Source organism: Electrona antarctica (genome assembly GCF_951216825.1).
Source record: "Electrona antarctica genome assembly, chromosome: 19".
NCBI lineage: Eukaryota > Metazoa > Chordata > Actinopteri > Myctophiformes > Myctophidae > Electrona > Electrona antarctica.
Window position 1 is genome coordinate 22533943 of NC_136800.1, and position 16305 is coordinate 22550247.

At 44.0% G+C, this 16305-nt stretch overlaps 1 protein-coding gene across 2 annotated transcripts in view; it reads right to left on the reverse strand.

The window, feature by feature from the left end:
• The window catches only part of mtcl1 (microtubule crosslinking factor 1), a 93792-nt gene that overhangs the window by 13591 nt on the left and 63896 nt on the right, over positions 1 to 16305 (reverse strand). For both annotated transcript variants that reach the window (XM_079529934.1, XM_079529933.1), the window contains 4 exons: positions 15315 to 15488; positions 12563 to 12730; positions 5642 to 5953; positions 72 to 419 (listed from right to left, as the gene is read on the reverse strand). In XM_079529934.1, the coding sequence (XP_079386060.1) occupies positions 72 to 419; positions 5642 to 5953; positions 12563 to 12730; positions 15315 to 15488 (1002 nt within the window). The remainder of the gene's footprint in view (positions 1 to 71; positions 420 to 5641; positions 5954 to 12562; positions 12731 to 15314; positions 15489 to 16305) is intronic.

Below are 16305 nucleotides of genomic sequence, written 5' to 3' on the forward strand. Positions count from 1 at the left end.
CTTCCTCCACTTACCCACTATGTGCACTTCTTCCTCAACTTGTTTAGATCTATGCTAGGTATGCTGCTTACCTCCTGCATACAGGGGAACCTCTTCTCGCTGTCCAGTCTGGAGGCCGGGGACACCTCCAGGCCACTCATGGGGTCCAGAGACAGCGCGTCCAGGAACAGGCTCTCGCTCGGGGGCTTCAGCCTCGCCGCCGCGGCGCCCTGGTCTTCCAGGATGGCCTCCGAGTCGGAGTGGGATCGCGTGGTGGGGACCAGGGCAGGGACAGGAGACCGCGGCGATCGGGGAGACCGCGGGGAGCGAGGGGCGTTACAGGGGCTGTCCTGCGGGGAGAAGACCGGCCGGTGGCCGTTGCCGTTGCCGTCCTTGGTGTCGCTGCCTTCCCCTCGCCGGGCACCGAGCTCTCTCTGCAACTGTGCCAAAGGATTGTGAAATTACAAATTAGTTAACTAGTTTGTGACTACTACTAATATTAAGCTTTATTTTATTGCACGCTGGTGCCGCTTGCCATAAATTAATGCATGAATGAAAAGTTTATTTCTGTGAATTACAATTACATGGTTAAATACTTCAGTTTAGTTGCCCATTTCATAAACACAGGTGAATGATATTCACATCATGATGAATGAAATATCAGTTATTTTTGTTAAAGGGCCACTTCACCCCTTCTGCAACCAGATCTTATTTTAATTATGTTTGGGATACAAGAAACACTTTACTGGGGGTTTTATGTGGGTAATATGTGTTTTTAGATATTTTAGTATTTCAAAGTGTCTGTGATGTCACAGACACTGGTCTCACTTCCTTCCTGGACTATACATGACAGCCATCCCCCTCTCCACAAGGTGGGGTGAGTGCACCAAAGCATTATGGTTTATGGTCCTTGTAGTAATCCAGCAATCCAGTCAAACCCTAGTCAAACACACAGACTACATTATTTTTATGGCCATAGAGTTCAAATTTCAAATTGTGCTACTGTTGTCTACTACAAATACTATTAACATTGAGTGACTGGAGTTTCTTCCAGTGGTGAAATGTCCCTTTAAGAGACATGGCCATACTAGGAGTATAAATAAGGTTTAGAGGTGTGCATGGTTGAGCCACTTCAGCACCCTCTCGTGGACAAACTGGCAAATATATTTCTATGATTATCAGCAGCCTACTAGTCGTAGCAGACATACGTACAGTATGAGAAGATTCTGAAAATAACACTGCATCCTTATTCAGGGAAGGTTGAGCCGAGGATGACCTGCTTTATATTCATCCGGCTACACATTTTCACACCGGGGACCTGTCCCGTCCAACCTCCTCAGGTCTTCCAATGCTGCTGACCTCTGAGCGGCTGCACTGGAGTGCCTGGCTCAAGGACACGTTGACTCGACAGCAGTGATGCCATGTCGACTAGAGCACAACTTCCCTGTAACACATTCCTTGTGCAGACCGTCAGAAAAACGCTCTCCTGCAAGGTAGCCAGCAGGGAACCCAAGGATTCAAACGTTTTCTCACATCATTATTAGACCAACTCTCCCCACCCCCCACCACTCGTTCTCGCACGTACGCACGCATCTCGATATTAAAGTGATTTTTGAGTCCATTTGACTTGATTAATACCCTCCCTTTCTTATCGGCTGTCTACCCTGCATGTCTTCATCCATTCTTTTCACTTCCTCTCACACTTCCCCCACCTCCACCCATATTCCTCTCTTTCTTTTTGACGAATTACTCCATCTTGCTTTCACAACGCCCCAGCCCCCTCTCTCTCTCTCTCTCTCTCTCAGTGTGCAGGTGTGTACCACCAGGTGTGAGGCGAGAATATTTATAGTCAAGGTGTCACGGCCAGACAGTGAGTGTTAATTGAACTTGTGAGAGTGTCAAAACGTTGTGACACTTTAGCGAGTTCGATTAACACTGTCTCTGGTCGTGCAGGTTTTTCACTGAGACCTTTCTGTGAAGAACTCAAAAGTCTCTGACTATCGGCCCGGACGGCTGGCAAAGCCATCTGCAGACTGACGTGGCGTGGGTTCAACTCCCGATCCCGGCGACCTTTGCTGCGTATCACTCCCCCTCTCTCTCACGCATTAAGTGGAAGTGAATGAGTTCATGAAGAAAAAAGGACTTGATTAAAACAGGAACATTTAGATGAAGACACCAAACAAAAGAATCACAGTTCCAAAGCCCCTCCCCCTACCTCTCTTCTCTCTTCTATATTTTAAAACATTTCTACTTTGCTCTGATCACTGTGAAGACATATGATGAAGTGAAAAACACGCACGCACGCACGCACACACACACTACAACCTTTACGATTCTTAGTCAAAAAGCTCAATGATAAGCTGCGACTGGCGTAGCAGTGCGTAAGCTGAGCCGTGTAGTTTTCTGTGATTGGTTTAATCATGTAACATGCTCAAAAGCAGGGAACAGATGACAGCAGGTGCTTCTTCAAAGTTCTCATTATTACTGTGCTGCAACAGAAACCCACATTCACCTGCTTGCCAATGCCTGGTAGTATAATTGGTAGTAGTCACCACAGAAAAAAAGATCCAAAACAAGAGCAGATAAAACAACCTGTCAACACGCCTCTGCCTGAGTGTGTGTGAGTGGATGATTTATCTTGTAATGCACACAGTCCTAACTGCTTCAATCAGCCATCACCAAGCATACAGAGCACAGCTGTGGGCTGGGGCCCAGGAGTGGGCTGTGAGGATAGACAGTGTATGTGGGTCCCAAAATAATTGACAAAACACTAATATTGCAATGATAATAATATAGCTGCAAGCAGCATACGCAATATGCACAATAAGGCGTTCTCTGGTTGGAGACTGGAGATGACGTACATTTCTTTTTACGCTGATTGGCTGAAGGGGTTGTCTGTCAATGCTACTCCCACAGCCAACCGTGCATTAGCAGGGTCCAGACTACAATTACGGCCCTGACAATTACAGGTGACTTATAACGGTGCTATAAATTTAACATTTCCGTCATTCACGGACCTGGGGTAATTTCTTTCCCCTTGAATAAGATACGGCTGAAAAGACCGGCACTGGTGAATGGATGAATGAATGAATGATGAATACATGGCAGTGCATGTGTTAAAAGGAAGAAGGTCATCTCTAAAAATGTATTTTAGTTTGATGCTGATCAGTCCAGCAGTGTCCGAGATTAGTCTCCAGTGTGGATTATGCAGGTGTCACTCTACATTTTAAACTCTTGTCACACCGTGATGAAAGGTCTCAGTGTGGATGCACTGATGTTTTTTCAGATCACCCGACTGAGTGAAACTCTTGTCACAATGTTCGCAGTGGAAGGGTCTTTCTCCAGTGTGAAGACACTGGTGTGTCCTCAAGCGAGCTAACCGAACAAAACTCTGGTGACAGCTTTTACAGTAGAATGGCCGTTCTCCAGTGTGGATACGCTTGTGTCTCATCAGAGTACCCGACTGACTAAATCTCTTGTCACAGTGAGCACAGTCGAAGGGTTTTTCCCCAGTGTGAAGACGCTGGTGCGTCCTCAGGTAATCTAACTGACGGAAACTCTTGTCGCATTCTTTACAGCTGTACGGTCTTTCACCAGTGTGGATACGCTGGTGTCGCTTCAGATTCTGTTTGTCGTTGAAACCCTTGTCGCACAGCGTACATTGGAAAGGTCTTTCTCCGTTGTGGGTGTGCATGTGTGTCTTCAGATGAACACACTGACTGAAACTCTTGTCGCACTGAGTGCAGTGGAAGGGTTTTTCTCCAGTGTGGACCTGCTGGTGTCTCTTCAGCGTCCATACGTTTTTGAAACTCTTGTCACACTCTTTACAGATGAGAGGCGTCTCTCCTGCGGAAGACAGCTGAAGTGCCTTTGATTCTCCGGTATGAGCTAAAGTCTTGGGAACCCGTTCATGACTTGGTTCGTCTGTGTCTCCTTGGATTTGGCTGGTCACGGAGTTGTTGATCTTCTGACCGGCTGACGGGAGTAGTTCATTCCTCAGCATTTGGCAGTAGAGGTCGTTGTGGCTCCCCTTCATGTGTTTGAAGAGAGATTTCAAAGCACATCTACACTCAGAACAGGAAGCCTGAGTCAGGAAAAATTGGGATATCACTCCTTTCATGAGTGGTCGTTCATCATCAATGCTGCTGGACTGTGATGGAAGTTGTCTGTTTGTGGTGGTGGATAATATGTCCTCCTTAGACATTACCGTTTCCCCTTCTCTCTGCGTCTCTCTCTTCACACACTCTATCTCCGTTTTAACTTCTTGAATTGCCTGCATAACCCTTTCAATCTTTTTAGCAAATTCACTTTTCATCATGTCCAGTTTTTGAATAACGCCCGCATTCCGAGCCATTCTGAAAAAGTAGAAGGTTGATTGCTAGTCGAGTGGTTAGGATTTGTTGCAGTGAGGTTCTTGATTAATCTGGGTATAGTAGAAGTCTTTCCCACGTAATTGGAAGATTATCTCAGAAGAGCAGCCGTCTACTCTGTGGAAGAATTAGGTTGACTTGAGAGCACTGTTCTTGAAGGCGCAATTAAAACTCTGCCCTCACTGAATCTGCGCCTGCTTTATACAGACCAACATGTCATCAACATGTGTCATCGTGGTGACCCAAGTCGTGATGAGTCATCCATCTCCAAATATGGAATCTTAAATTGACCGGGGCGACTGTGGCTCAAGAGGTCCTGTCTACATGTCGAAGTGTCCTTGGGCAAGACACTGAACCCCAAATTGCTCCCGATGTGCTGGTTGGTACCTTGCATGGCTTCCGCCGCAATCGGTGTATGAATGTGTGTGTGAATGGGTGAATGTAATGCACAATCTATGTAAAGCGCCTTGGATAAAGGCGCTATATAAATGCACCATTTTACCATTTACCGCTATCTGTTATGTCCAAATATGGTGTCCATAAGTTGTGGACTCGCCTATACACAGCACCCATCTCACATCGCACAATACATTTGCAAAATCTCTGTATGTATGTACGTCCGTCCGTACGTTCGTCTGTAGTTCATGTATCTCAAGAATTGTCCAATTCAAACTCGGCACGCACATCACTCACAGCGACCTGAGGGAGTGCCATGGAGTGCCAGGGGACTCAGGTGGAGGCCCCTGGTCAACTTTCCCCCGAAAAGAGCACCTCTACTGCTGGCCTGCTTGAAGTGCTGTGAAGTGAGGGGCGCTCTTATCATCATACATCATTACATTCCGGCCCATCATTTTTGACTTTTTATCCTCACATACCGTTCTCAGCCAATCACTTTTGGTGTCCTAACTTTTCTTTCCACACTTTTTATCCTCACAAGCACACAAAGCTGGGCCAAACCACACCAAAGGATCACGTCGGGACAAAACAGGTTTTAAGATCAACCACCCCAATGCAACTCATTGAGTTGCAATGAGTTACCGTTAAAAACGGTTTGGTGTAGTTTATGGGCTTATTAGGACGCAATCTCTAGAATTAGTAGTTAGATCTCTCCCTCCCTACACTCCTCTATTTCTCTCTCTCTCACGGGTCACGACACAATGCGCGTCGATCTACTATTTTGTTAATAGGAGGAGACCACCAAGTATAGAGGTCTGGGGGTCAATGAAGTATGTGCAGAGGGTTTAATTGGTTAAAGATGACAATGAGAAGGTTAACATTGTGCTTCTTCTTACTCTCTCCATCTTGCGGTGGAGCTCCCTCATGCTGCCGTCCCACTCCTGCTTCTCGCGGTCGAAGCGCTCCAGCAGCTCCATCCTCTCGCGGCTCCACCTCTTCTCGCCGTGCTGCAGCTTCCAGCGCAGGTCCAGGGAGGTGCTGTGGCTGTCCGCCAGGAGGCGCCGGTGCTCCTCACGCTCCTGCTTGAAGGGCTCCTCGCCGGGCGCCGGCGCCTGCATGAGGGGCACCTCCTCTGGGTTCTCCTCCTCTTCTTCCTCCTCCGCCTCGCCCTGCGCCTCCCCTCGGAACCCCCCTCGTGCATCCTCCAGCTGGTCAAAAAGACAGAGAAGACATGAAGAGAAACGTGAAGTGTTGTGAGAGTGCAAAAAAAAACCTTTTTAATTTCAAGGACCCTCAGATTGGTATACATTAGACCAGGGACCCCACAACTCTGAGCTATGGGGTCTCCAGAATGTACAATCTCAGATGTACAGACCTGTATGGGTCCATTTGGTTCCCAACTATCAATCATTTAGCTAGGGACTCCCTGGGACCCCCTCGAAGACCCCTGGGGGTCCCCAGACCCCACTGACCACTGCTATAGGGTGGTATACCGTTCAAGCTTGGAACTGAACCCCTGGTCCTCCTGACTCCACCAGAGGCGTGGCCAGCCACCAACCTAGGCCGTTGGTGCACTGACGGAAATATGGCCCTATACAGTATACAGTAGGTGTCATTTGTTATTTTCACATTTTGACAAACAAATCAACACTGTGGTGGGTGGTAGCTTCTTTCAGCTTAGAGCCATTGTCAAACTAAAATGTTCCTCTAATCTAAGGATCTGGAGACTGTAATACTGTGATACACTTAATGTATTTCCCATATTGATTACTGTAATTCCCTTTAGATTATAGTCATTCTCTATCTGGCCTCCAGTTTGTTTAGAATGCAGCCGCTAGTCTCCCACTGGCCTCTTTTCACTGGCTGCCTCTTAAATACAAGATCCAATTTAAGGTTTTATAATTTGTTTTTAAAGCACTACATGGCTTGGCACCAAAATAATATTCTGACCTCCTTTGTACCTACTGTACTCTACTACTGTCTGTTCCTCGGTTATGGTTACAAAATAAGGGTGACCTTAACTTCTATAATTCTGCCCCTAGGCTTTGGAATAGTTTACCACTTCTATTATAGGTCTTCCCCCTGAACTGAGTCTTTTAAATCCGGATACTATCAGCATCCATGGACTTTTTGAGTTATATTTTAATAAACATACATAGTTACGTCATCAGCAAATCCCTGATTGGCCGAGCGATGCCACCAACACACGGACCCAATCCAATCGGTCGAGGGGCCACCGACATACGCAGCAAGCTGCCAACTCTGATTGGCCGAGCGTGTCACCAACAATTCACAATCCCCGATTGGCCGAAGGAGTCACGGACATACGCAGCCGAAAACAGTACTTGAACTCTGCTCGCGCAAGTAATAATAGTGGTTAGTGAGCCTGCCTGGGGAGTCCCAGGTACGATTCCAGACCAGGCCAGCAATGTGTCTGTGTGTGTCCCTGAGCAAGACTCCTAACCCCTAATTGCTCCCCGAGCCGTAGAATGGCTGCTCACGGCTCCTAGTTGCTATAGGATGGGTTAAGAGCAGAAGACGAATTTCACGTATGTGCATATATAAACACTGACAAAATAACACCCCAAAGGAAAGGAGTGGGGACTATTCTATTCTACTTTTGTCAATTTTTGTTGTTTTTAAATGTGCTTTACAAATACACTTGACTGATATATCTGTATGAATTTGTTTCATTCAAATAAGAGAAGGTTCTGCGCAGTGTGTGTCCCTATAAGTTTGATAAGTCTCAATACAACAATACAAAAAACAGGACAGACTGCCTGGTGTCCTTTAAATGCCAAATACATGAGAACTGCATTGAGTTTGTTTATTCCCCTTAGGTGTAGTCAACTGGAAAGAGAGCGTTGCACAATTTATGCTGTAGTTTAGTGAGCCCAAGCTTTCCCTGTGTATACTGTATTTTATTAGTCTTGTCTTGCATTGAGTTTAACTCATTTGTATAGATATATTATACTAAGTATAGATATCTATATAGTAGTATATGTATGCTATTTTGATATATAAGAGGATAAGTAGGTATATGGGTTTTAAGTAGGTGTAGGAGTTATACTGTACATGTATATTGAATCATGATGTCAGTGGTTGAGAGGGGGTAGGGGAGAGTACAGTACATATCAATTCATACTTCTTCCATGAAACTGTACTTTTTTTTACCTTTGTTTTTTTTGTAAATGAATGCCCTACTTTCTCTTTCAAGAGCGCTGCGTGGAAGTAGCGGAAATAGCCGATCTACAAGCTAAGCTCACAACACGTTGCACTGTTGCGCCTGGCGAGCTTGTATTTGAAAGATTGAATGTGGTTAAGTCTGTGGGTTTTATAAATATTTAACCTATGAGTATTAAAAAGAATAAAAAAGAGCTTGTGGCAAAATAATTAAATTACTTTTGTACTTAGTAAGTAAAAGTACAACAGGACATACAAGGTTTCCACGCAATATCGCCGTACCAAAGGTCAAAGTAAACAGCCATTGATGTCCTAGTTTGTTTGTTAATGTATTCATCTAAAGCAAGCCTCTCTACACATCACTGGTATAATTAATTAGGATCAAAATAGACCAGAAAGAGTTCCACTCACAGCTTTTTGTGGGCCAAGATGCATATACACACACACACACACACACACACACACACACACACACACACACACACACACACACACACACACACACACACACACACACACACACACACACACACACACACACACACACACACACACACACACACACACACACACACACACACACACACACACACACACAAATTGGGTCATCTGTACTCTTTCAAAGCTAAAGCTACAATCTGTAAGCCTTGTAGAGCACCCCCAAATTGACACTAATTTGCCCACGGACCCCCATTTGAAAATATATGCCAGGGACCCCCATAAATGAAGATTTTTACGGCTCTAGCAGTGATTCTCAACCTGTTTAATTTCAAGGACCCCCAGTTTGATATGCATTAGGCTATGGACCCCCATTTAATGGCATTTCTATCTCTGAGACCCCAATTTATATTACCCGTTAGGGTCATTGTCTGAGTTACAGACCCATAAGTGTCCATTTGGTTCCTAACTATCATTTAGCTAGGGACCCCCTGGAATTCCCTCAAGGACCCCTAGAGCACAGAAGTCTGACGTAACTTACACATCCTACCTGGGTCGCATTTATATCCCTAGTATCAAGACCGGATGATGGTTGGTCACCCCAGCTTTGACAGAAGGTTTGTCTATCCGTGTGGCGCTGTAGTCTCTGTCTATTTGTGTTGTTGCAGGCCTCATAGATGTGTGCGGCTTGTGTCGTGGTGTATCTGTGTACTGTATGTGTGTGGGGGGGTAAGCATGAAAGTGTTGCGTCATAGTTAACCAGGGTCACTATGACACTTTGTGTTGGCTGTGTGTGTCTACATCTGTCTGAGGTGTGTTTACATCTGTCTGAGGAATTGTAAAAAAAAAAAAAAAAAAAGAATAAAATAAAGGTAGAGTCAATGATGTCACCACTGGCATACACAGCCCTGTATGTGTGGCTGACAGAGTCAGAAGCACTTCCGTATGAACAGGGACATCACAGGACTCTCCTCTCTAGTATGGATTGACAGTACGGTCAGTAGGATGGCGGTAATGCATTCACAAAAATATTAAACAACATGGTCAGGGAGGGAGTGTCTACCTTGACCTACTGCCAGTGTGCACAGACGGTCTGGCGCCGATTGGAAAAAGTGGTTTACGAGATGAGCCCTGAACATACAGGCAGACACACACAGGGGTGAAAACGGAATCTCTCACCCTGCCTTCGGCTGGCGGAGATAGATAATTGGCAGTCCAGATTTGACAGCGCATGTCACGGAGAGAAAGAACGAGAGAGAGAGATAATCAATAGGAACATGAGTGGGGATTGTCAAACTCGTGGGAGAGAGGCCACGAACTTACAGTAGCGATTCAACGATGATCAAAGAAGATAAAAAGAGTGAGGGAGAGACTCCCAAATTCAAAGTCTTTCCTGCCTGCAGCAGAATGGAGCTACTTAATCTGCACACAGGCTTTGATCCCACAACAACACAGTGGCACAAAGTAGTGTTGAACAGCAGTCAGAAACTCCAGCCTAGTGATAAATTTGATCTACAGTGACCGTCAAACCTAAGTTTACATAGCTCTCATTCATGCTCGTATAAATGTTTTTATATCCTTATTAAAGTGTTATTTAAAAATCTTAATTATTAATTATAACCTGAGATGTGTGGCGAATGTGGTCACAGTAATGGTTAGTCAGTGTTTTAAGTTTTAAGTGGAAGTCAGGCTGTAACTCATTATAAAATTAGACCGATATTTAGGGGAGCTTGATTTACTGCCAGTGACCAATAGAGAACGTGTTGAGGTCGCCTGGTTTAAGAAGTGACCGTCCGGTCCGGCCGTCATTAATACCGGATGCTTAAAATGAATGACTATTTTTATACGTGATAGGTGAAGAGTTATGAGGGATTCTATTACAAAATTCTATGTATACAACTTTGAAAACAAAAAACAAAACAACAACCTTGAATTCAGTTTATTATTCAGTATCCGTAAAACACTTACAAAATAACTTATTGTCCATCTATTACACAGCCCATGAAGCTTTGAATTCATTGAGATTTATTTTGTTTACGTTTTATTGATTTTGAAACATTGTTTTATGTAGTTATCAGGAACTTTTTTTTACCCCTTGCAGAGCACGCATATTATCACATACTAAAATGACCGACTGTTAATCTATCAATTTGCAACTCGAAATGATGGGATCATTAAGTCACATTTGCACATTCCCAAGAGTTAACCCATGAAAACCGGGAAAGAATCTGTGTCATTTTAGATTTTATGTTATTCAAAAAATAGCAGATTATAGCAGATATATTACAATGCTGTAATCTGCTATTTGTAACATCTTTGAAAAATCTTGAAGGGGTGAGAACTGATTTAGAAGGCATTTGTAGAATCGGCCTCAGCTCTTGTAAACGAACACTCTGTATTTTACTGTGCAAAGCTGAACTTGAACAATGCCCCCCGGCTGACTGCATGGAACAGAACCTGGACCATATGAACCACTGCTCTACTGCTGTAGGTGACTGTGAGCCAAAGAGGAGAGGATGGTGAGAAACACACTCATCTCCCTGCCAAGTTCCTCTGCAATGAAGTGTCTGGAGGCAAAACACCAGACACTGCAAACAATAACAGCAAAGCCTCCACGGAAGGCCCACATATAACTCTCTGTAACACGACTATATTATGCACAAGTTCGTTGCCATGCTTTATGGTTCGTCGTTACATTGTTTTACTATTGTGGGCCGAGGGAGTTGAACGAGCGACAGTCGCCGCTCCTTCAATAACCCAACATATAAGCACTTCAAATCCATACTTGACCTCAAGTTCCCCCAGGGCTCTATACTAGGTCCTACACTTCGGCTCTACATTAAAATGTCTTCACCGAAAATAGCAGATCTGCAATCTCACAATGCGTCACAGCACCCCCAGGATAGTGATGCTAGGGTTCATGTGGTTAAGTACCCTGGAGCAAGGCACTTAATCCACAACTGCACCAGTGGAGCTGGTTAGTGGGCACGTGGTGCCGTGCCTCGCAGCACCATTTGCTTTTGTTAAGTGGCAAATTACCGTAGCCTACTCTACGTATACTGTACATGAGTGGGGATTGTCAAACTCGTGGGAGAGAGGCCACGAACTTACAGTAGCGATTCAACGATGATCAAAGAAGATAAAAAGAGTGAAAGAGAGACTCCCAAATTCAAAGTCTTTCCTGCCTGCAGCAGAATGGAGCTACTTAATCTGCACACAGGCACATAAGTGGCAAATTACCGTAGCCTACTCTACGTATATATAGCCTACGATACTGTATGTGAATGCTCCCTTTTATACTGTAATGCAATTTCATAATGTAAAATTAAACCTCTTTTCTAATGGAAAACTAAATTCATTATACTGGTCATTTTTGAGGGGCACTAGCCCCTCCTATGTCCAGCTTTGAGGGTTTGTGTAATAAACACAAACAAATTGTGATTGGCTGGAATGAGATGATGTATGATGATAAGAGCGCCCCTCACTTCACATTGTACTTAAGTAGACAATTTTGTTTTACTTTTGAAATGAGACATTCTGCATAATGAGAACTTTTATTTTTGGTACTTTAAGTACATTTTGATGCCAATACTTAATACAATAATATGCCAATACTTAATACTCAAGTACATTTTGAATTCCAGACTTCTACCTGTAAAAGAGTATTTCTACATTGCATTATTGACACTTTTACTTAAGTAAAGATTGTGAGTACTTTTCCCACCACTGCACAACCCGCCGGGCCCCAACGGGACCCTGTGACACTGTGGGTTGATTAGGCCCGGGCTGAGGGCTGAGGCCAAAGCTTGTATTAATAGATCAGGCTGGGGTCAGCCTCGCACTCAATGAACTTCTGTTCTGTCCTCTCACTGACAATGAAATGAGGGAAGTTCAATGAGTCCGAATTATGTTAGTACAGTAAGTCTCATCTTGTCTCTGAACTCCCAATCTGAGAACCCATTGTCAACAAATAAAGGAAAAACAGTGTGAGAGAGATTTTCTAATTTCTACCCTCAAAAACGATAAAAAAAACCCCAATTGAAACGACAAACAAACAAATCAAAGAAATGTTATAAGTTAAAAAATATATAATTAATAAAGGGACACAGAAATGTGTCCGTGACCCACGAATGGGTCGCGAACAGTGATCCAATAGTGGCATAGACAGTGATCCTATATGCCATCTGCTCCGTTACCTGGGCAACCTGGCACTTCATCTCTGCCCACTTGACCTCCCAGTCGGCCTTGTCGTTGGCATAGGACTGCTGCAGCTGGCAGCGCCTGCTCTCCTCCTCCCTCAGCTCCATGCGGAACTCCTCCAGGAGGCCCCGGAGGGCCTGCAGCATGCGTCGGTTCTCCCCCAGCTGCGGACGAGAGAGAGGTCACACCAGACTGTCAGGACACATGTACAACTGGAGCAGCTCGATCAGCACACAGCCATGCACACACATGCAGGCATCAAATTCAATCATTTCATACTTTTGGACAAAATGAAGATGTAAACCCTTCGTCAGAGCATCACACTGACTGTAAAAAAAACATTTCTGTACAGTGGAGTTGTGGCAAAAACAAAATCAAAATATACATGACAAAGCAGAAGCACTTAGAGCTGCTAAATAATGCATTCAAGCCGGAATATGTCCACACTTTCTTTTGTCCCCCCCCATTTCGGACAGAGACTAAGTAGACCACGATGGCATAGAACGTAAGTGGATACATTAAAAACTGTGACATAATATTATCTCACTAGCTGTTGAATACAAACACTGTACTGAATGGCCAACGGAAGAACACTGCCTCCTTTGTCCTCTGTGGCTACAGTGCAGTGATGGTCTGCTTTTTGTGTGAACAGCATACAGTACATCAATGTGGATGTACAGTGTGTGAACAGCATACAGTACATCAATGTGGATGAACAGCATACAGTACATCAATGTGTGAACAGCATACAGTACATCAATGTGTGAACAGCATACAGTACATCAATGTGTGAACAGCATACAGTACATCAATGTGGATGTACAGTGTGTGAACAGCATACAGTACATCAATGTGGATGTACAGTGTGAACAGCATACAGTACATCAATGTGGATGTACAGTGTGTGAACAGCATACAGTACATCAATGTGGATGAACAGCATACAGTACATCAATGTGTGAACAGCATACAGTACATCAATGTGGATGTACAGTGTGTGAACAGCATACAGTACATCAATGTGGATGTACAGCATACAGTACATCAATGTGGATGTACAGTGTGAACAGCATACAGTACATCAATGTGTGAACAGCATACAGTACATCAATGTGGATGTACAGTGTGAACAGCATACAGTACATCAATGTGGATGTACAGCATACAGTACATCAATGTGGATGTACAGCATACAGTACATCAATGTGGATGTACAGTGTGAACAGCATACAGTACATCAATGTGGATGTACAGCATACAGTACATCAATGTGGATGTACAGTGTGAACAGCATACAGTACATCAATGTGGATGTACAGCATACAGTACATCAATGTGGATGTACAGTGTGAACAGCATACAGTACATCAATGTGGATGTACAGTGTGAACAGCATACAGTACATCAATGTGGATGTACAGTGTGAACAGCATACAGTACATCAATGTGGATGTACAGTGTGAACAGCATACAGTACATCAATGTGGATGTACAGCATACAGTACATCAATGTGGATGTACAGTGTGAACAGCATACAGTACATCAATGTGGATGTACAGCATACTGTACATCAATGTGGATGTACAGTGTGAACAGCATACAGTACATCAATGTGGATGAACAGCATACAGTACATCAATGTGGATGAACAGCATACAGTACATCAATGTGGATGAACAGCATACAGTACATCAATGTGGATGTACAGCATACAGTACATCAATGTGGATGTACAGCATACAGTACATCAATGTGGATGTACAGCATACAGTACATCAATGTGGATGAACAGCATACAGTACATCAATGTGGATGAACAGTGTGAACAGCATACAGTACATCAATGTGGATGTACAGCATACAGTACATCAATGTGGATGAACAGCATACAGTACATCAATGTGGATGAACAGCATACAGTACATCAATGTGGATGTACAGCATACAGTACATCAATGTGGATGTACAGTGTGTGAACAGCATACAGTACATCAATGTGGATGAACAGCATACAGTACATCAATGTGGATGAACAGCATACAGTACATCAATGTGGATGAACAGCATACAGTACATCAATGTGGATGAACAGCATACAGTACATCCATGTGGATTTACAGTGAGTAAAGGAATCGCTGCCTTCCCGATGCTATCTAGGTCGTCACTCTGATTTGCATACTGCGCCAAACTAAACAGCACTAATGAAACATTACTTTGTGCTCAATAACAATAGGCAACATGTAAAATTAATTATTTGTGAAAAAATATTCAAATGCAAATGCATGTACCATATTACTCATCACTGCTATGTTTCTGGGAACAAATACAGCAAGATCTCAAGGAACAGTGGTCCATTAGAACTACGGGTTGACATGCTAATGTCCAGACCGGGGGGCCTGTATTTCAACCTATGTTTCTATATCAGTGGTTCTCAAACCTTTTCATGTCAAGGACTCCTAAAATTATATGTATTTGGCCACCGACCCACATCTGAAAATATGTTGTTCCAGGCACCCCCAAAGATATGACTTAAAAACATTCGCTGGAAAAGAATACGGTTTTCAAAGATTTACACACGTTTTCACTATTTTTCAAAAATAGCAGATCTACAAGCTCATAGCGGGGCACCACACTATGAGCTTGTAGATTTGCTATTTTTCAGTAGCTAAAATAACGGTTAAAGTGGTTTAAAGCTAAGGTGACACGGATGCGTTCCAGGTAAGCAGGAAGTGAAGCGTGGAGCGTACCTGTCTCTGGTGCTGCAGTCGTTCGGGGGACGCCATCAGGACCACCACCGGCACCGTCTCACAGATGTCCCCCCCTGGGGTCTGCGGGGTGTACAGTCTGTCTTCTCGCTCTGGCTCCCCTTCCACCGGATCCATCATGGACCCCAGCTCTGGAATATCCTCCAGCTTCTCCAACTGCAACGGAACAACACGTTACATGGCCTTGAAATGACCACTTTGGTTTTGGTCTAGTTCGGCTGCACAATAATTATGTTAGATTGAATGGGCTATAATGCACACAGAATAACTCTTCCTACTTCCGGGCCACTTCCCTACTTCTTCACAGGTGTTACTGATGATACTAATTAAAGCTCTGTTCCATTTAGTGTGCAGTGGTTCTCAAACTTTTTAATAATTCTGACACTTCAAATGAAATCAAATGGACCCATAAGGGTCCATTTGGTTCCTTTTGTACACTCTCAGAGTTACACACCCGTACGGGGCCATTTGGCACCTGCTCAAGGACACTTTGAGACCCACTGGTGTAGCAGAGTGTTTCCAGTGAGCCAACACGCACAATAGCAGCACCCTGACTCTGTTTGACCTGAATGGAACAGAGCCTTCATTAGTATCAGTGGTAACACCTAGGTCAACCAGTCGGTATGCTAGCCGACACCAGTGTCTACATCATGTCAATGGAGACCACCTCCAAGTTACCACTGCAGATATACTACTACTAGTTATATTGAAGACTATTAACATACTCTAGTCTACCATATAGGTTGGTTTAAAACAATATCTACTTCATCCATTCAAATACGTCCCGGATTACTGCTTTAATGGAGGCTTATGACGGGACAGGACAAAATGACAATCATTAGACTAATTGAATAGATTCAAAGCATCTGTCACACACACGCGCATGCACATGCACACACACACACACACACAAAGGAGAAACCGATTAGCCAAACAATCAATGAGTCCTGTAATGCTACATATTTCTTCATCA